We start from the raw sequence: 22,099 nt of genomic DNA, 5'->3' as shown, positions 1-22,099 counted from the left end.
AAGGTCTAGTGAAAGGATTGTATGTGAGGGAGTCAGACTACATGATCTCTTATCTCTAATGCTCTCAGGCAGCTCACACCCAGCCTGAGTGAGCAGCTGCGGGTGTGAGTCTCAGTGGACCTCACCTGCCCACAGCCAAGGGGCATGTTACCTTGTTGGCGCATCTTCATGGTCCGTATCCTTATTGCCTCTCCTCGAACTCGCCCTTCACAGAAATAAGCACCATTGATTTTACTAGCCTTTTCTCTCTTCCAAACAACTTTTTTAGCCCATTCTCTGGTTGCATCTTGAGTAACTTCCAGTGGATCCTGGTGCTGGTTCATTAAGGCTTCAAAGTCCCTTCCTATGATGATGGGCTCATGGGGGCGCCATCCAGAGGCGATGCAGGTGAGGGATGTCTCAGCATCAGACACGAGAGGTAGGGAATTGATCAAGATCAGGTCCATGGCACCGTCCACTGTTGCTAAAAGGAAAAGAGGGAACATAATGTATGAGGAAGGTTACTAACATGGCCCCACAGGATAAGCTGGTGTTTACAAAGCCTTGTCTAAAAATAACTGTGTGAGCAGTCTTTCTAAAATGCTACTCTGATCATGTGCCTATCTCTCATTGGACAAAATCCAAAACTCTTTACCATGGCAACAAGACTCTTCATCACCTAGACCCTGCTAACCACTGCTGCCCCATTGCACGCCCTAGCTGTAACGGACTATCGGTTATTCTCCATTCCCAAAACAAGATGTGCACTAGGTGTCTTTACGCACTACAGTGCCTGAGACATAGTTAAGTATTCCGTAAGTGTTTGCTGAATTGAGACAAATTCATGATAATGGCATTATCATTATTTATCATTAATTATTGATCAATTAATGATAATGTGGTTCTACCCCAATAATAAAGTATTCTAAAGAAATATGTCAATGACATACACCATATGCTAACTTTATAGACTCTCATCATTATCAAAGTATTGCCTGATTCCACATTAAATTCCACAAGCTAAGGGAGGGACTGAGTGAAGTCTACATTTCCCTCTGACCCTCATCTTTGAAATGAGCCTAATAAGACCTGTCTTGCAGAATTCTTATAAAGATTAAATGAGGTAAACTACATAACTTGCCAAGCACTGTGTCTGCAATATACAGGGTACTCAATGACCATTATTTCATTTCTCTTTATTCTTCTGAACACCTAGCCCCAAACCTCAAATGTAAAAAGAAAATCCCACCTGACTTTTAAGATTTATTTCCTAAGTGATAAAGCACATTTACAAAAAGAAAACCCTCTCATTTCATTTTCTCTCTCTCCCTCTACCCCTATCCCTTTCTCTTCTCATTTCCAAAGTTTCAAAGATAAGCAAATGGAATCTGTGCCTATTCTCTCCTCCTGGTGAATATGGAAATACCAGGGATGGAGGTTGTTTTCTGGCTCCAGTGATGGTTGCTTCTCAAGTCTACATAAAATGATCAGGAGACTAGAAAGGTCAAGCACAGAGGGTGATGAGGGCTATTGGAGTCTCAGGGACCTTTATGTAGATGTAAAGTGATTCAAGTAGGTTCCATGTTATCTCATTTAATATTCATCAAATTCTCTCCTGGGAGTATGCGCCAGTATCTCACTTTTAAATATAAAGAAATTAGGGCTCAGAAGATTGAGTAGCTTATTCTATCTTCCACAGCTATTGAAGTCAGAGCTGGAATTCAAATTCTCACTGATCTTTCAGTTCCTTAGCTATACCATGCCCTTTCCTACCTCAAAACCTTTGGACATGCTGATCCCTGTGCCTGGAATGCTCTTTTCCACTCTTTGCATGGCTAATTTCTCTCATCCTTTGGGGTCTTAGCTTAAATGCCTATCTCATGGATGTCTTCTTTACCTATCTTATCTATAACATCTACACACTCTCATCCCATAAAGATTACCACAGTCTGTGATTATTTTATTTGATCTCTCTCCTCCTAGATGATACGTTCCATTAGAATGAGAATTGAAGCTGTTTTATTTGCATTGATTTATATAGGAATATTCTACCTATTCTCAGCATATAGAGGACTTAATAAATATTTGTTGGCTAGATGGATGGATGGATGGACAGATGGACAAATTTTATACCAGATCTAATTCAATTTCACCAATTCACTTAGCTCCCACTTGTTGAAAAATGAGGTTAAAAATGAAAGTTCTCTTCTATTTACAATAGCCAAGACATGGAAACAACCTAAATGTCCATTGACAGATGAATGGATAAAGAAGATGTGATATATATACACACACACACACACACCATGGAATATTGCTCAGCCATAAAAAATGAAATAATACCATTTGTAGCAACATGGATAGACCTAGAGATTATCATATTAAGTGAATTAAGTGAGAAAGAGACAAATACCATATGATATCACTTATATGTGGAAACTGAAATATGACCCAAATGAACCAGTCTACGAAACAGAAACAGACCTGTGGTTGCGAAGAGGGAGGGGCGGTGGGGAAGGGAAGGAATGGGAGTTTGAGGTTAGCAGATGCAAACTATTATATACAGAATGGATAAACAACAAGGTCCTACTGTATAGCACAGGGAACTATCTATATGCAATATCCTGTGATAAACCATAATGGAAAAGAATATGAAAAAGAATATATATATATAACTGAATATATAACTGAATCACTTCACTGTACAGCAGAAAGTAACACAACATTGTAAATCAACTATACTTCAATAAAATTTTTTTAAAAAATGAAAGTGCTCTTCTGAGTCTAAAATGACCCCTTTGCCCATATTTAAAAGACTGTTTTGATAATTACTGAGTCTATGAGGGGGGGGAAAGCAAATGTTACGCTTTTACAAAATGCTATAGAAAGGTGATCAGTGGTTGCTGAGGATTTGGAGCTGACTGGTATTCATTTACCAGACCTACTTATGCCAAGCACTGTGCCTGCCATGAAGTCCTCATACAATTTGTTTTTGACGGCATTTGCCAATGTTTGATGTATACAGTGATGTTTTGAGGATGATCCTATTAGGAGCTACATTTTTATCTGATTCACTAGGAAGAATTTCAAAGTCAAGTCTTAATGTAAGTAGGAGTTGGTGTTGCAATATTTTTCTTGTAATATTAACTCAGTACGCTGAGGGAAGAAATCTTGAGTAGAATGGGTTCCCAAGCCTGACCCTCAAGCATCTATCTTGCTTCTAGCCTCATTGGTTTAACTTTAGGATTTCAAGAGAGGGAACAGAGGTTAGGATAAGAAAAGCATCGCAAGAGAGAATGAGCTAGGAAACCTAGCTGTGGAATTACAGCCTCCAAAAATAACACCAGAGCACAGTTACCCGTACACACACACACACACACACACACACACACACACAAACACACACACACACACACATATCCAGCCCTGCCTCTGAGTAAGCACCACCTCATCTCCCACACTCACTCCTTCCAGGCATGTTCCCAGAGAGAGTCATCAAGAGGAAGGAAACACTGTAATTCTTTCAGCTCCAGTGGGATCCACCCCCATTTCTAGGGCCAGCTGAGTGATTTGCCAAAACCAAGGGCTCTGCTCTGAACTCACCGAACTGCATTAGCATTGGCCGTGGTTTATTTAATGACTTTAGGAAATAATAGAAAAAGCAGTTGATTTGAAAAGACAACCACACTGCATCTGTAAATTATTTCTAGGTATGGGTCTAGTTTATTTTTCCTTTTGTTCCTCCCAGCTCTCTCCCTTTGCTTTCAGGGATAGAAAGGGAAACTGTATACTCTGAGAGTCTGGATTTGACTACACTTTGCTACCCTTATTCAGCATGTCAGTTTCAGGAAGCACCCTTCCACCCATGAGTTCTCTGTCCTTTGTACTGCCACTTACAATAAAATATCAGAAGAATTTTGTACATGAGTTTTAGATACAGGAAGAAATACTTACCACGTTCCTGGAATGAACTTTAAAAATCATTTGTTTTGCTTTCCTAAAACAATCAGTATTTGTTCTTGTTTGCATATGCCCCAGGGAATTTCTGGAAGGTGATACAGGAAGCTAAGAATAAGGGTGACCCATTAGGGGAGAATGAGGTCATTGGGGGGACAATGACAGATGGGGGGGACGACACTTTTCACTGTATACGTAATGTATACAATGTTTTTGAACCATTGGAATATTATCTACACATAAAAATTAAATGTAAAAAAGTAAATGTTAACTGCTCTTCCCTTAAAAAGGTGCATTTGCAAGGGAATCTAGAACCAGAGAAATATTTATGTCTCTCATCATTTATCCCTACACTCACTCCAAATCTTTTTGGATCACATCCATATAACGCATTTTCTTTTTCTCTCAACTTTGGGCTAGTAATAGAAAATGTGACATCGCTCCACAATGCTGAGAAAAAAAATTGGTTAAAAGAAAAGAAGAAAAGAAAAGGGAGGAGGAGAGTGGCCAAACTTCACCTTTCAAAAAGAAGAGAGAAGCAGAGGCCCTACTGCCACAGGTACAATTGTAGCCTGTGGCTTCTCAAAAGGGTTCTGCTACCGGCACAGTGAAAGGTGTAACTGCTACTGCGTGACTGATGCTACCCAGGAATCTGCTATTGGTGACATTTTCCTGAGAATAAATGCCAAGAGACAGAGCCCACCTGGGCTTGCACAGCTATCCGTCCCCATACCAACACCTTTTCTTCCACTACAAAACTATCCTCTCCAAGTCCTACTGCAGACCGGTTTTGAGTTGTTTCACCACAACCACAGCCTGAAGAGCTTGGATCAAATTCATTAATTAGTTCAATTCACACTTCTAACATCAAGACTAAGAGTCTGCTGTAAGTAAGATGCATATGGAATTTCATACATCTTAACGTGTTTTGGGGATTGATATTATTTTTCCTCGGCAAAGATCTCACAAACACTTTTCAGTATTTGCATAAAAGTGTCTCTTGTTTGTAAGGAGATACTGGCCAGTGTAACACAGCATCTATTGGGTTAAATGACTGTTCATCACAGTTGAAGCATAACAATATCCTACAACGTTGTTCTGCTCATATGTTTTCTGTGTGCTGTACTGAACAGCATCTAACATTTTGCAGTAACATTTTCTCACAAAATCTCACTGTGGTGAACACAAAATGCTGCTTAAATCTTCTTTCTGCATATAGATTTTCTCTTTTTTTAATTTTAGTAATTTTTTTTCTCTTTTTTTGGCTTCATTGGTTCTTAGTTGCCGCACGCGGGATCTTCATTGAGGCGCGCAGGCTTCTCTCTAGTTGTGGCACGCAGGCTTCTCTTTAGTTGTGGTGTGTGGATTTTCTCTTTCTCATTGAGGCGCGCCAGCTCAGTAGTTGCGTTGCGTGGACTTAGTTGCCCCACAGCATGTGGGATCTTACTTCCCTAACCAGGGATCGAACCCACGTCCCCTGCACTGGAAGGTGAATTCTTTACCACTGGAGCACCAGGGAAGTCCCTGCATATAGATTTTCTTATACTCAGTATTGCTTCTGTAAAAATAAAATAACACCCCCTGAGGAAACGTAAAAATAAGAGAAATCCCTTAAGAAGGAATACAGAAAATGGACCAGATGTGGCTGACAGGGACCAAAAATAAAACGGAGCCAGGCAGTCACGACAGACCTGGGACTGAGTCACGTAATTCTTTCTTAGAAAAACCACACACACAAAAACCCTATAAGGACTTCTGATTCTGCTAAGGTCCTACCTGGAAAAGCCCCTGATGAGAAGCTTGGATGACAGCCAATCATCTAAAACTTGTGGTCAGGCTGCAAGGCCATCCAGTTCCCTTATGACTCTCCCAACCGTGGCTTCTGCAGCGTCCCTGGTTTGCAAACCTTGAGAACAACAAAACTGTCCTTTAGGGCTTCCCTGGTGGCGCAGTGGTTGAGAGTCCGCCTGCCGATGCAGGGGACACGGGTTTGTGCCCCGGTCCGGGAAGATCCCACATGCCGCGGAGCGGCTGCGCCCGTGAGCCATGGCCGCTGAGCCTGCGCGTCCAGAGCCTGTTGCTCGGCAACGGGAGAGGCCACAACAGTGAGAGGCCTGCGTACCGCAAAAAAACAAACAAACAAAAAAACTGTCCTTTTGCTTCAAGATAACCCTGATTCTTTCCTGGGATTGATTTCTAATTTAGGATGACACTTCGAATAATAACCCATCATCTAAGACATGGAAATATCTTTCTTTAAAAACAGTCATAGAAAGGACTCTGGACCTAAATCTACACCCATGTAATAGAACCAAACTGAATTAGAAATGAGACACAGTCATGCTTTTCAAACTGTGTTTCAAGGAGTTGTTATTTCTCATTTTCTAAAAAAGGTATTCCAGATCTTTCTGAGAGTGACGGAGGTGAAATTAACAGAGCGCATTCCAGATGTCCCCACATACATACACACTCTCACCGAGCAGCTCAACTTTCATCTGTTTGTTTTATATTTCAGCTCCACATAAATTTTCATTTGGGAGAAAGGAATTTGCTTAAATAAAACATATAAAACCTCAAAGGTCATCACTTTTAACAATTTTACTTTTACAGATGAAGAAAATGAAAGGTTAAATGAATAAACAGCAATGAAAATACATGTCCCTGCCTCACAAGGTGCTGACTCCAGTTAGTCTGCTGTGCCCCTCCCTCCACATTCAAGTTCAGCACAGCTGCAGAGGCAAGTTCTGATTAACACAGCTCCCCAACTTTTGAAGCACTTGCCAGCCAAGCGGAAAGAGCAGGTTAAATTACTGCAGAGTGTGGCTATTCCCTTGCGCTCCTTATTACCTCAGAATTGTGGTGTTGGGTGGAGTTTCACTAATATGTGTTTGGAACAAGGTATCACATCCTCGGAACAACTGTCTGTGTGATTTCTTGGAAGTTTGACATTGACTATGTTTCGAATTTTTCCAAGGTGTCCTTGGTTGTCTCAGCTTCCTAACAGCAGCAGATATCTTAGAGTTCTAAATATGTCAAATGGCAATGAGCACTACACCTTGGCCAAAAGTATTTTTGAAATCAGGGGATTGGCAATGAACTGATAAGGTCTTGGCCGAAAGCATGTCTGAAATCAAGGCCCTGACAATGAGCAAAGAAGCAAAGACGTCTCCAAAACTATCCAAGATTATTTGGTGGAACTGTTTGGATTTTAGTTTAGTTATTTTTTATGGTGTCCAGAAAAGGAGAATTCTCTTCAGTTTAAAAATAAAACTCATTAAATTATTTATATGTCTACTCATCTGTTAACAGATTTATTGAGCACCTCCCATGTGCTAAGGTACTGTATTTGACCCTGGAGACACAACAATGAAATAAAACAGATCTGATCTCAACCCGTACGTAATTTACAGGCAAATGTGGAAGACAGATATGGCAAACCAATCACATAAATAAATATAACACTGGAACCATGATAGGTACCATGAGAGAGAATTATAAGGTGCTATGGGATAGCATAACAGTGAACTTAATCAAACTTGGCTGGTGTGGAGAAATGGTTTATGAATCACGTAAGGCTCCCTGAGGAAGCGACATTTGGCACCTGAAGGAGAGTTGGAATTACCAGAACAAAGCGAAAGGGATATGAGAAGAGAGTCAGGAAAGTTTTCCCCCAAAGGGTAACTACTGAGCAGGATTTGAAGAATGAGTAAGTGTTTAATAGGACTCACCACTAGAATGTTCTCTCTTGGTTAATGTCAACATCCTAAAGTTGGCACTAATTTCTTTTTATCGGATTCTAAGAACTACTGGCACCATTTCTATGTGTCAACTCTATGTTAAAGTATTTTTTGCGTCTCCTCTCCCTTCTTGTGTTCCCAGAAGAAATCCCGTTCCCAGGCATGCTTTCAATATTTTAATCTTTTGTTTGTTTGTTTGTTTCTAGGATACTTTTATGTATGTAATAAGCCTCTGAGCAATAACTTCATCCTCAAATTTCTTTCCGAGAAGATAGTGGGCAATTAACGAAAAGATACCAACATGCACAAGCCTGGAAATAACCAAAGGAAGTTGCTAACTTTTTACATGCACAGTTGGGAGTTAGACAAGGACACCCTTGATATGACTAGGCTGGGTCTCTCTAACAACAAACTGCTCTCACTCAGGAGTTGCTCCAAGCCTGTTTGCCCCAAGGGCATGCCCATTTCCCATCCCCGCCTCCCTGACAAACGGGACCCTCGTCCGACTGCCGGAGGAGACAGCATCCCACCCCACCACCCCGTGAACGCCAGAAATTTTCCATCCAGGATAAATACCGCATGTTCTAGTTAGAACATCAGAATCGCCACCAGTCAGTTAGCAAGCAAGTTTTTATTTTATACAGGAGTAGACACAGCATCCACAGAGTGAGACTTCACTAAATGCCCAGCACATATGCACACTTACATGCAAAACTCCATTTCTGTAAGGTGGGGCTGGAGGAGGCATGGCACCATCAAATCAAGGATTGTTTAAACTGGAAAAGACTTTAGAGATTGCCTGGTGCAAGCCTCACACTTTATAAAGGGCAAACTGAGGCCCATGGAAAAGAGACTGGCCAGTGGTCACACAAAGGCTAATGGCAAAGCCAGCCCTCAAGTGTGAATTTCTCCCCAGGGCCTTTTCTGTCACCCCAGGGTAGCAGGGTAAATGGACAAATCTTTAATGTGAGGGAATTTGGAATGTTCATCATTTTGACAGGATGGTACCTGAAGAATCCTGGAGCTTGGCAGAAACTGGGCCAAGAGAGAGAAGACATTGAGGAGAGGCAGCCAAAAAGCTGGGAAGGGTACAGGACAGAGAGAGTGGGAATTCCCAGAAATGAGGTTTGCCCACCTCATAAATCCCCGCAAGCCTTACAGTGCTGCCTTATAATCTTTCCTATCATTTCGCCCTGAGAGAGGGATGCTCTGTAATTGAATCGTATTCGTCCACTGCCAGCAAATTTATCTGGTGTGAGAGGAATCCATCTTTGGAGCCAGGCCACCTTCTCTTTCTGGGTTTTTCTGCTTCAATCACCTGCCAAGTTCCCTTCTCCCTTCTGCTGCCAAAAGATGTGCACAGACGTACATACTCACTCCCACAACCAAATATCTGTATCTTCCAAGACAGAATTCAACAAGCTCTTTAACTCCTAAGTTCCCTGTTCTCCAGATTCCAATAAGGAAGGCAATTTGGGCTGATTTGCTTGCACAAAAAAGAGAATAAGAATTTAAGAATAGCTTAAAGTGACAACTCTGAGAGCTATCAGAAGAGCAAACCAAAGAAGTGAGTCTGTAACGGGAGAAGTTCAGGACCATGAACATTTCTAAGAAGAGACCGACAAAGAAAGAGGGCTAGCATTCTCAGCAGGCTTCAGATTATACCCTGTCGGGAAGAAAGATAACATTGTTTATTACAGACTACGTAATAGGTACTATGCAAGGTGTTTTACAAACTTCGTGCACTTGAATTCTTTGTGCACTTGAAGGAAGGGATTTATATTCCATTCTATAGGTTAAAAAAAGAAACTCACAGATGTTCTGTAATATGCCCAGCGACAGACAAATAGAATTTGAACCCATGTCTCACGAAGTTCCATCACCAGTCACAATGCTTCACTCTAAACACCACAAGAGAATTCTATTTTGCCCTTTGTCCACTATTGTATCTCTAACAATTAGCACAGTGCCTGGCATATAGCAGCTCTTCAATAATCGCTGATGAAGGAATAAATAAATGAATGAATAAATAAATACATAAGCAAGCAAGCAAGCCTGGCCTTCGATGAGTGAATTTATCCAATAAGCACTTACTCAATACGTACTATGAGCTGGGCCCTATGCTGCCTTCTGTGGATGAAGAAAAGAACAGAATATGGTTTCTGCCTTCAAGAAGCTTACAGTCTGGTCATCCAAAGGCATGAATATACACAAACCCATAAAGGAAAACACTGACAGATTGCACTATAGAAAATGCCAAAATCTGTAAAATAAATAGCCAACTGCAGTAGACTGAAATGTAATGGTCACAATAATTTGCATTTCCTTCCATTGAGAAGTGAAATCTACTTCTTTACCCCTTGAATCTAGGCTTGGCCGTGAGACTATCCTTGACCAATGAAACATTAGCAAATGTGACAAAAACAGAGGTTTTAAAAGTGCTTTTCCCCTGGGCCTGCCCCCTCCTACTGCTCTATGGGACCCTGAGACCACCATGAGGAAAAGCCCAGACTAATCCACTGGAGGATGAGAGACCACACGATACAGACATGAGCCATTCCAGCTGAGGCCCAATAGACCAACTGCCAGATGTGTGCATTAACCATCCTAGACCATCCAGCCCCAGCCAAGCCGTCAGCTGACTACAGAGATCGGTCGATCCACCCTAGATCAAAGAACTTTCCCGCTGACCCACAGAATCTAAGATATAATAAATGTTTGTTGTTTCGCCATTACGTTTTCAGATGACTTGTTACTCAACAAAAATTAACTGATACAATAATTACCATATGAATGATAATTGACTACAAATCCTAAAACACAAACTAAAAGGACATCTCGTTATTTGTCTATCAACTTAACTAACGGTAGAGAGGGTCATAATATCTAGTGCTAGCAGATAAACAGGAAGGTCTACACTGTTGGTGTAATTGATAAAAAGGCCAAATGGGGGGGCTTCCCTGGTGGCGCAGTGGTTGAGAGTCCGCCTGCCGATGCAGGGGACACGGGTTTGTGCCCCGGTCCGGGAAGATCCCACATGCCGCGGAGCGGCTGGGCCCGTGAGCCATGGCTGCTGAGCCTGCGCGTCCGGAGCCTGTGCTCCGCAACGGGAGAGGCCACAACAGTGAGAGGCCTGCGTACGGCAAAAAACAAAAAGGCCAAATGGGAAAAATATTGTTATAGATAAAACTTAAAGAGTTTATATGTATAATACATAAGTAAATTCTATAAATTAATAAATCAGTAGTTATTCACAGAGGAAGATACACAAATAGGCAACTGTAGTAAATTGGAAAAAATGGTCACCGTATTTCCAATATTCCTTGGAAATGCATTTCTGGGACATGCTTGCAAATCTACAGTTGTAAAATTACATAAAAGCTAACCCTAATTCATCACTTATTATATGTCAGGCACTTTTCCATGTGTGTAACATGTAATAACTTAATCCTCGTGGAAACTTATGGAATAGGCACTATGATTATCTTCATTTTACAGAAAAGGAGACTAAGACAAAAAGAGGTTAAATACCTGGTCATTGTCATACAAGTAATTAGTGGCAGAACTGAGATTCAAATTTAGGCACACTGATTTCAAAACCCACTCTTTTAATGACTACACTATACACATATTACACTGGTTCATATCAAAAATGTATCTTCTAACAATTGAGTGAAGAAAGTTTAGTCTTTTCAACAATAGTGTCAGAACAACTGGACATCATATGCCAAAAAAAAAAAAAAGAGCCCTAAACCAAAACCTCCCACCTTGTACAAAAATTAAATGAAAATGGATCGTGTAAAATGTAAAAATATAAAACTTTTGGGATATGGGAGAAAAATCTTCATGATGTTGGAGTTAGGCAGTGAGTTGTTAGCTATGACATCAAAAGTGTGATCTGTAAAGAAAAACATTGATAAATTGGATTTTATCAAGATTTCAAACTTTGATCTATGAGAGACACTGTTAAAATACAAACTACAGACTGGGAGAAAACATAGCTGACAAACAACTTACATCCAGAATATATCTTAAAACTCTCAAAACTTAACAGTAAGAAAACAAACAATTCAATTTTTTTAATGGGCAAAAGATTAGAGACACTTCACCAAAGAAGATATGTGGATGGCAAATAAGTACACAGAAAGGTGGTCAGTATCATTATCCACTAGGAAAATGCTAATTAAAACCATGTGAGACACAACTGCACACCTATTAGAAAGGCTCAGAAAAACCCTGACAATACCAAGTGCTAGCTAGAATGTGTAGCAACTATAACTCAATCACTGCTGGTGGTATGTAAAATGGATGGTCCAGTCACTGTGGAAAATGGTTTAATCTTTTTTATAAAGTTAACTATACATTTATCACATCACCCGGCAATCCCACTCTTATGTATTTGCCCTACAGAAATGAAAATTTATGTTCATACAGTGAATGTTTATACCAGCTCCATTTATTCATAATCATCCCTAACTGGAGAAACCCAAATGTTCTTCAACAGACAAATGCATAAACAGCCGTTGTACATCCAGACAACGGAATACTACTCAGAAATAAAAAGGGTAGACTATTAATACTTGCAACAATATGGCATTATGCTGAGTAAAGAACCAATATAAAAAGGCTACATACTGTATGAATGCCTTTATGTAACATTCTGGAAAAGGTAAGCCTATAAGGATGAAGAGCAGATGAGTGGTTGCCAGGGATTAGGAGTTGGAGAGATGTGACTAAAAAGGGCAGCACAGAAAAGATTTCAGGGGGTGATGGAATCGTTCTCTATTCTAACGTGGTGGCAGCTGCATTAAAACTCATAAAGCTGGGGCTTCCCTGGTGGCGCAGTGGTTGAGAGTCCGCCTGCCGATACTAGGGGACATGGGTTCGTACCCCGGCCCGGGATGATCCCACATGCCGCGGAGCAGCTGGGCCCGTGAGCCATGGCCGCTGAGCCTGCGCGTCCAGAGCCTGTTGCTCCGCAACGGGAGAGGCCACAACAGTGAGAGGCCCGCGTACCGCAAAAAAAACCAGAAAAACAACAACAAAAAAACTCATAAAGCTGTACACACAACATAACTTAACTGTATTTTAATTTCTTAAATTATAGTAAAAAGGTATCCTCCGTAATTACCAATACAAATATGCAGAGATATGGCAAGAATATTCACTGCAGCCTACAGCCTCAACTGGAAACAACACAAAGTTCATGAATGGAAGCACGGCTAAATAAATGACGGTTCATACATTTAATTGAATATTATGTTTGCATGGAATTATACCTTTGATATATTAAGTGAAGAGAAGATGCAGAACGGTATGTTTGATCTCATTTTTTGTCAAAATATTGAGAAAAGCCTAGAAGTCACACACCAGTAGTGGTACTTTTGGCTAATGAAATTGCCAGGCTCAGGGATCAGGGGTGGGGTGAGGAGGAAGGCAGATGTTCACTTATTGTTTTACATATTTAGTATTGCCTCTCTTTTGTAATATTAAAATGAAAATTTTTATTTATTATAAAAACACATGCAACTAATCAATCTAATGGCAGTTATTTGCTTAATTATTTACACATCTGTCTCCTTCCTTAGTGAGCTCCCTGAAGAAAAGACCTCTATTTTGTTCATCTCTAGCTCCTAGCACCAAGCACTGTGTTTGACAGACGGTGCATATTTTTAATATATTTAAGTTCAATTTGAAGAATTCAACAGTAATTGAAAGTAGAACATCTTTTTTTTTCTTTTTGGAATTTTAATTATAAGTCCAAGAATGCCCCTTTGACTAAATTTTGATATAAATTTTCTTGAAAAGATCTTTGTTTACTGACTCTTTTTTTAAATTAATTTTTATTGGAGTATAGTTGATTTACAATGTTGTGTTAGTTTCAGGTGTACAACAAAGTGAATCAGTTGTACATATAGATATATCCACTTTTTTTTGGATTCTTTTCCCATATTGGTCATTACAGAGTATTGAGTAGAGTTCCCTGGGCTATACAGTAGGTTCTTATTAATTATCTATTTCATATATAATGAAAGTAGTACATCTTAAACCCAGGTGACAATTCTGTGAATTATTATTAGCCTGGCACCATCAACAGGATAGTGGAGTAGTTAAGAGCTTTGGTCTTGACGTTCTGTCTCATTTTCCTCATCTGTAAAATGGGAGAATAACCTCTAAATCATTGACTTTTAAAAAAATTTATTTATTTTACTTATTTATTTTTGGCTGTGTTGGGTCTTCGTTGCTGCACGCGGGCTTTCTCTAGTTGTGGCGAGTGGGGGCTACTCTTTGTTGCGGTGCGCAGGCTTCTCACTGCGGTGGCTTCTCTTGTTGCAGAGCACGGGCTCTACACACGTGAGCTTCAGTAGTTGTGGCACGCGGGTTCAGTAGTTGTGTCTCGCAGGCTCTAGTGTACAGGCTCGTTAGTTGTGGCACACGGGCTTAGTTGCTCCACGGCATGTGGGATCTTCCCGGGCCAGGGATCAAACCCTTGTCCTCTGCATTGGCAGGCGGATTCTTAACCACTGCACCACCAGGGAAACCCTAAATCATTGACATTTGTGTAAAGGGCTCTTTGTATTAGCATGACATGAAGCCAGTTTGATCAAGTTAATCTGTATGAAAATATGGTCTGTGTGAGCCCCAGAGGAAGGTGGGGTTTTTTTTGTTTTTTTTTAATTTTTAAGTCATCTTGGAGCTAAGGCACCCACAGAAGGAAGAACTTCTAATGGCTTTGTGTCCTGCTGTGTGACCACCCTCCCACACACTTCAAACCCACATGAGCAGGAAACAGGCTGATCATGAGCTAAGGAAGATTCCCTGTGTTTCCTTCTAAAAACCTTTGATTGCTGCCCCCTTTCTTACAGGACTGACCTTAACAGGAAACCAAATCTCTGCACATGCAAGTGATTCTGGCAAAGCAGTTTCACAACCAGCTTGGTGGTGTGGAGGGAGCCTTGGAGAGGGAGATGAGGGGGCTACTCAGAGATGGACACAAGCTGTCACTCCATGGCCCTCTGCCAGCTAACCCTCGGGAAGACCACTGACCTAGCCCAAAGGCCTCCCACTGTGTCCCTGGACCAGAGAAACTTCCGTACATTTTCTTCCTCGTCTTTAAAAGTGAGAACTAGGGACTTCCCTGGTGGCACAGTGGTTAAGAATCAGCCTCACAATGCAGGGGACATGGGTCAGAGCCCTGGTCCGGAAAGATGCTGCGGAGCAACTAAGCCCGTGCGCCACAACTACTGAGCCCACGTGCCACAACTACTGAAGTCTGCATGCCTAGAGCCCGTGCTCTGCGACAAGAGAAGCCACCGCAATGAGAAGCCCGTACACCACAACGAAGAGTAGCCCCCGCTCGCCGCAACTAGGGAAAAGCCCGCGCACAGCAACAAAGACCCGACGCAGCCAAAAATCAATTAAATAAATAAATAAATACATTTATTTAAAAAATAAATAAAAGTGAGAACTATACTCCGATAAATTTTTTTTTTTAAAGTGACCCTCTGCACAGACTATAGCTCTTATACTTTGCTTCTTACTCTTAGAGCAGGACAGTAGCTCTGTATTCTGAAGCATCACCCCCACCACTGACTATCCAATGGGGTCATGATCTTAGCTCAGTAGTGAAAGAGGGCTCAGGGACCCTCTAGCCTCATTTCATTTAGTTTAGGAATTCCTTTATTACAACTCTGGAATCTATTGTCCTCTGGGCATTACCTGAATTATTTCTGTGATTGGAAGTCTCCTATTTGGGAAGCAGCTTGTGAGGCCATATTCCCTCCCCTCCATCAAAAAAAAAAAAAAATCTTGCATACTTCCAAAGTACAGATGCATTTGCCAGGTAGAATTCCAACTATAAAATTTATGTCAGTTTTTCCCCTATCAAACTGCAGGCCTGAATGTCTCAAGAGGTGCTAATCTATGTGTCTTTGTTAAGAGAGGCTTCTTGAGAAACCCTGAGTATCATAGTTAGTGTCATCTCCTTGGGCCACAGTGGCAATGACATCATTCCAAACATGTTGGGAGCTCTGCTCAAGGAATCGTCCTTGGAATCTGCACAAGCCATACTCCTTATCTGCATCGCATGAGCCCTCCTCCAATGCTTCTTTTATTTCCCCGTCAACTGGCGAACACTTGCTTAGCCTCCAAGGCTTAGCTCATGCTCTCACACACTCTGGGGAGCCTCCCAGATGCCACAGGGCAGAGGCTGTTGTCTTACAGACTGCACAGATATCTAGTAGGCATGGCAGTGTGACAGGCCACGATCCTACATACAGCAGCTGCCTGGGAGTTTATCACTAATGGCTTAGGAAAACAGCTCCTCCTTTATCTTCCCAAGTAGACAATCTAAGATCGACTGAGAATTTTCTGGCAGCAAGGAGACAGAGCCTGTCTGTGCAGTCATTTGAGGGAAAACAGTCCAAAAACATGAAAGCCAAGAGGGAATTTCATTACATGTTTGAGTCAGATACTCTTGGCATAGGCTGGGTCCATTTTCAAGTCAAAGTTAGTATAAAATGTAAACGTCATCCGGTAAGAGTCTCGCTTTCTAAGCCCAAGACATGCTCCGCTTCTTCTCTTCATTTTGACAAGGGGTGCCCTTCACCAGCTGCTCTCCAACCTCCTCCACCCAGCTCTGGGGCCGTGGAGGTTACCTGTGACCCGCTGGGTTCAGCTACAAGGGGGATCCAGATGGAGACAGGATGGTGGTAGGCGAGTGTGATCAGGGTGTTTATTCTCCCAGGTCTCCACCACCCTACTGAGCCATCTACAGAAGCCACAACTTGGTGAGGGGTCTTCTCATGCCACTGCTCTATCAGGGTTTGAGAACCACTCCTTCCTCTTGTACCTTCAGCTCTATACGTGTTTCAAGAATCGCTCGTGTTTCAGTCGTTCCCTTTATGTAAATGAAATTTTGTGTTGAGGTCTGAGAATTAACCAGATAAAACCATGCTTCCTGTGTCTCGGCAGGGAGACAGGAGCCCAGCTTGGTACCTGCTCCCCCCACCCTTGACAGCTCCTCAGGCACCTCCCTAGACAGGCTATTTCTTTAAGAAGCACAGTTCGCAAATGACTGCTATCAAGTATTTGCTAGTTCTGCTTTTCAATAGCAGTGTGTCAGTTACACATAATTCCTAAAATTATTAGTCGTAATATAAGAGCTATAAATTATTAAGTACCTACCACCTTGTGGATACTTTAAATACATTGTTGTACCTCATTTTCACAATGACCATATGAATTAGTCATTTATATCTCATATCACAGATGAGGAAACTGACTTAGACAAAATAAGCAACAGTGATGACTAAATGAGATCTTAAATGTAAAACATCCGGAACAGTGTTAGAACTCATGTCTTCCTTTTCCTTGACAGACAGCTTGACACAGTAGGTTCTTCATATGTGTGCACTGTTTGACTGGGTATACATTTGCCTTAGTACCTTGTTCATCCCAGTAGAAAAGTGTAAGCCTATGAATCTTAAATAGTAGTTTTCCTTTGGATCTAATTTCCCATTCATCCTCCTTGCCAAGACTCAGCAAGTGGCCATGGCCTTAGCCCAGAGATTATAGCTTGACCAGCACTATGGAAGACTCCATTTCCGTCTTCACAGTGATCTCACCAACTCCCAAGACTTCAGTTATCACCTGTTCTGAGTCTCGGTCTCTAGTTCCAACCTCTTCCCAGCTATAAAACATGTTATAAACAGGCCTCCTGTTCACCTAGGTAGGCGTCTCAACTGCGATATGTCTAGAATGAACTTGGCATCTTCCCCTCTCTTCACCTTCTCTCTCTCCTGATCTCTTAAGTCTCCATCTTTCTAACCACAGATGCTTGAAAACTCTGAGTTATTGTCAACAACTCTCTCTCCCTCACTGTTTACAGTGATTGGATAATCACCATATTCTGCCCACTCTAGCTCAGTACTATCTCTCACATTCAACTCCTTTTCACACCCTCATTCTCTCTCACTTGAACTCCTGCAAAATTTTGGTGCCACTGTCTCTTTAGCCCCAAACGCTCTACAGGCTTTCCTTTCCTAGCCGTTGATGACATTGTTCCTTCTGCCAAGGATGACCTTCCCTGCATATATTTATCTGTTCAATTCCAATCTCTTCCAAGATTCAATTCAAATCTCGATGGTAATAGGAATTTATGTTCTACTATTTTGCACAGTTCAAAAAATAAAGTTCAAATTGGCAGACTGTTGTAACTGAAAATTCAAACCCACTACACCTGTTTTTTGTAGTGAACAAAGTTAAAGAAAACGAAGGAATTTAAGATACCCAAATGTGAGGTGATATTTAATTAACTACATCGTGAAATGGAAATGTATATCTTAATAATGAAGTCTGGATCTCAGCTTTATAATGACATCTGACTAGCACCTTTGATGTAGCCTTTCTCAACTTTCTCCTAAAGACATGGGGAAAAAAAAAAAAAAAAAAAAGAGAGAGAATTTCAAATACCTACAGTGTTAACCAAGATTGTCAATCTACCTATTGTCAGCACCTAGTAACCACAGAGACCAATAGGATTAGATAGAGAAAATGAATTTTCATTGTTAAAATATTTTTAGTGTCAGAAATTCCTCTTAAAATTAAAAATATATGCTGTAAAAAGTAACTTGGATCTTAAATTCTGGATTAAGGTGGCAAAGAATTTGAAGGGAAAAGGAAGGAGGAGAGAAAGTTAACATGTGCTGAGTTCCTCACTGATACACTGATGTTCAAAGTATGGTTTCACTATTTACTGTTATAAACAGAGAAGTATAGGTTAAAGACTGTTTTTGAAAAACGTAAGGGTAAACCACTAATAAAATAAAAGACAGGAGGCATATGCCAAAAATGACTAGAGAAGATCAATGTAAACAAAACGTAGACCAAGTAAGCAAATGACGGGAAAAAATAAAAGACTAAAAGGAAACAGCAGGAAAGTATATAAAAAAATCAAAATACAAAACCAAATGTCAGACGTTAAGATTAAACATATTATCTGTGATTTAAAGATATTTAAAATCACCTATAGAATGACAAATACTCTCAGAAAAAATGAAACCTTCCAAGATGATGCTTAAAACAAAACCTTGAAAACAAAGATACGGGCAAAGAACTTATCAAGAAATGAAAAGAAAAAAAAAATGATGAAAGAGAAGAAAACAAAGGTAACAGTATTAGTTTCAGACAAGTGGATAGAAGGCATGGAATGGGATAAAACCTATTACATACACTGATAAAAAGTAAAGTCCATAATGAAAGCATAGTGGTTATGCATCATTGTGCTGTAAATCATATAGAATCAAAGACAGAAAAAAACGGGTAAAAGCAAAAAGAATGTGAGAAAAGCACAATAGTTCTGTGCTTTATACCTCTCTCAAATTTTGACTAATGGGGCTTCCCTGGTGGCGCAGTGGTTGAGAATCTGACATGGGTTTGAGCCCTGGTCTGGGAAGATCCCACATGCTGTGGAGCAACTAGGCCTGTGAGCCACAACTACTGAGCCTGAGCATCTGGAGCCTGTGCTCCGCAACAAGAGAGGCCGTGATAGTGAGAAGCCCGCACGCCGCGATGAAGTGTGGCCCCCGCTTACCACAACTAGAGAAAGCCCTCACACAGAAACGAAGACCCAACGCAGCCAAAAATAAATTAATTAATTAAAAAAAATTTTTTGACTAATGAAGTTGACTAAAAATCAAACTACAATTTAGTAATAATTAGACATGTGTGTAGTTATAGATGTATCTTTCAGATATATATAACTCTATACATTAAAATATGGAATTTGCCTTTTTTTCCCCCAATCACCCCTGCAGTACTTATCAAAATTGAGTATATCCAATGGAGCAACACATTTAATGGGAGTGAGAGTTCTAAAGATCAGTGGCAAAGGTAAACGTTGTGTATACATGACACTACCCTTGACAATCCTTTAAATCGGTCATGAAGGATAATGTGGAAGTATATCTTCTATGCACAAATATAACAGCTAGGTTTTCCTCCAGCACTGGGACAGATCACTGTTGCTTTGGGTAAGAACCAGATAAAGCAGTTGGCTTGTATTCAGGAACCAGGAAGCACAAAAAGTATTTACCTCCAAACACGGGGGTCACAACTGGAGCGTGAGAAGCCACAGAACAGGGACCAAGCTGTCTATGAAGTGAAAGGGCAACTGAAATCACATGCACTATTTTATATTTGTAGATCTTTTAGACCAAACAGGTATAGTTGAACCTGCTTAACTTAAGCTTGGCATGGCTCAGAGGTGATACTCAAAATATTTAGCAACCTGGGCCCATGAACACTGATGTGGGTAGTGAAAAAGGTTCTGAAAGACCCTGATGGGCCAGATATTAACACTTTAGTTGCTGAATTGTGAAGCGGTCCAGAGGTCCTGAGGGAGTGACCTAGGCAGCCAAAGTAGCAGGTCAAGGGGAACTTAGGAGACCCAAGCAGCAGTTATTTACCAGATGGCACAGAATTATTTCACTCTTCTAACAGCTGGTACAGATGAACCAGTACTACACAGTGGAATATCAGCCCTGCTGTAACTCATGCTATCCTAGACAGACACACACACACACACACACACACACACTCACACCTCAGTGAAGTCCAACAAAGGGAAACTGTCTTTGCAATAATCCCAAATCACAACAAAACAATCCCACACCACACACAATAAATCAAGTTTAACAACATATCATTGAACAACAACAAAGAAAATCAACCCGCTAAAAATCATAAAGCAGTGTTCTAAATAATCATTAATTCTCAAAAGAAAATAACTGAAAAGCACATGAGGGGGGCTTCCCTGGTGGCGCAGTGGTTGAGAGTCTGCCTGCCGATGCAGGGGACATGGGTTCGTGCCCCGGTCCGGGAAGATCCCACATGCCGCGGAGCGGCTAGGCCCCGTGAGCCATGGACACTGAGCCTGCGCGTCCGGAGCCTGTGTTCCGCAACGGGAGAGGCCACAACAGTGAGAGGCCCGCGTACCGCCAAAAAAAAAAAAAGCACATGACTTGTTAAGAACCCTACTTTCAAAACTGCTACAATGAGTCCAAAACTACTTTTGGAGACAAATTTATAGCTTTAAATACTTTTCTTGTTAATGAGTATTTAAAAAACCAAGAAATGTACTCAGGAAACATTTGTGAAAGAACTAACAAGACTTAAGAAAGTCAGGGAGAAAGAAAAACTAAAGCTAAATAAGAATATTAATAAACTTAAAAATAGAAAAAGGAGAATTCCGAGAGCTGGTCCTTGGTGTGGGTAAAATTTACAACAGCAAGACTCTGAAATCTATTTAGAAACTAAAACTGAGAGTAAAACAAGAAGTAAAATAGCTCTTGTGGAAAAGATGCTTTAAATCATAAGAAAATCTCATGTATAATTCTCAGCTAATAAATTTGAAAAATATATATATATAATGATTAGGAAATATAAATCTTTAAACTCAAAATTATGAAGCCTGAATTATCTCATCAAAAATTCACAGGGCCAGCTGGTTTTGCTGATGAGTTTATGTAATACAAAAAAAAAATTTTTTAATAGAAAGCTACCAGTTCTTTACAGCTAGTAAAATCCTATTATCTAACATAAAATAGCTGAAAAAAGAAAACTACTCCTTATCTCACTTGTGAAAAGGCAAAAAATCCCAAACAAAATATTAGCAAATCAGTTCCGCAGTTTATTAAATGAATCTTCTACAGATACTATGGGTTTATCCTCAGAAGGCAAGAATGGTTTAGTGTATCACAATTGCCTTAGGATATCACTTATTACTTAACAGCCCAACATGAAATGTATAGGACTTACATGAAAATATCTATGAAATTTTACCAAAGATAAAAAAGATTTAAAGACATGGAGAGATGTTCTGTATCCTTCAGTGGAAAAGCACAATCTTGGAAAGATGATAATTCTTCCTAAATTAATTTATAAATTTAACATAAACCCAATGAGTGACACAAAGGGAAAGAGAAGAAGAAAAGATAAAGACCAAGCAGTATGAGGGGCAGCTGAAGGACTTTAATAAAGAGGCTAGTGTGGTATTCGTGGTGGAGTTGTTTGGATTGCCACAGTGCAAACCTCGTCTTTTTCTCAACTCAGGAGTTACATGCGTTATACTCACAATGCCTTATCTGTCTGCATGTCTCTGTGTTTGTGATTATGTCTGTCTGTACCTGTGTATCTGTCTGCATGCAGAAAAAATTGTTGCCATTTTTATTTTTAATTGAAGTAAAAGGCTGAGCTACATGTCGAGGCTGACACCAAGTTCAACGGAGACCACACGTGTAGAAGTGAGCAAGGGAGTGCACGCATTTACTTAAATCAAAACTGAAGCCAGAGCTCAGTGTAGGAGGCAACCATGGGAATGAAAGTGCACTGGGAATTCCAGGGGAAACCTGGAGGAGGGCATTTGA

General features: G+C 40.6%; 1 protein-coding gene across 2 annotated transcripts in view; it reads right to left on the bottom strand.

The window, feature by feature from the left end:
* Positions 1-22,099, bottom strand: part of TEK (TEK receptor tyrosine kinase) — a 102,649-nt gene that overhangs the window by 58,597 nt on the left and 21,953 nt on the right. For both annotated transcript variants that reach the window (XM_024754646.1, XM_024754653.1), the window contains exon 2: positions 152-463. In XM_024754646.1, the coding sequence (XP_024610414.1) occupies positions 152-463 (312 nt within the window). The remainder of the gene's footprint in view (positions 1-151; positions 464-22,099) is intronic.

This window comes from Neophocaena asiaeorientalis, unplaced genomic scaffold (assembly GCF_003031525.2).
Source record: "Neophocaena asiaeorientalis asiaeorientalis breed wild unplaced genomic scaffold, Neophocaena_asiaeorientalis_V1.1 scaffold379, whole genome shotgun sequence".
Lineage (NCBI taxonomy): Eukaryota > Metazoa > Chordata > Mammalia > Artiodactyla > Phocoenidae > Neophocaena > Neophocaena asiaeorientalis.
This window is presented reverse-complemented; position numbering and strand designations above follow the sequence as displayed.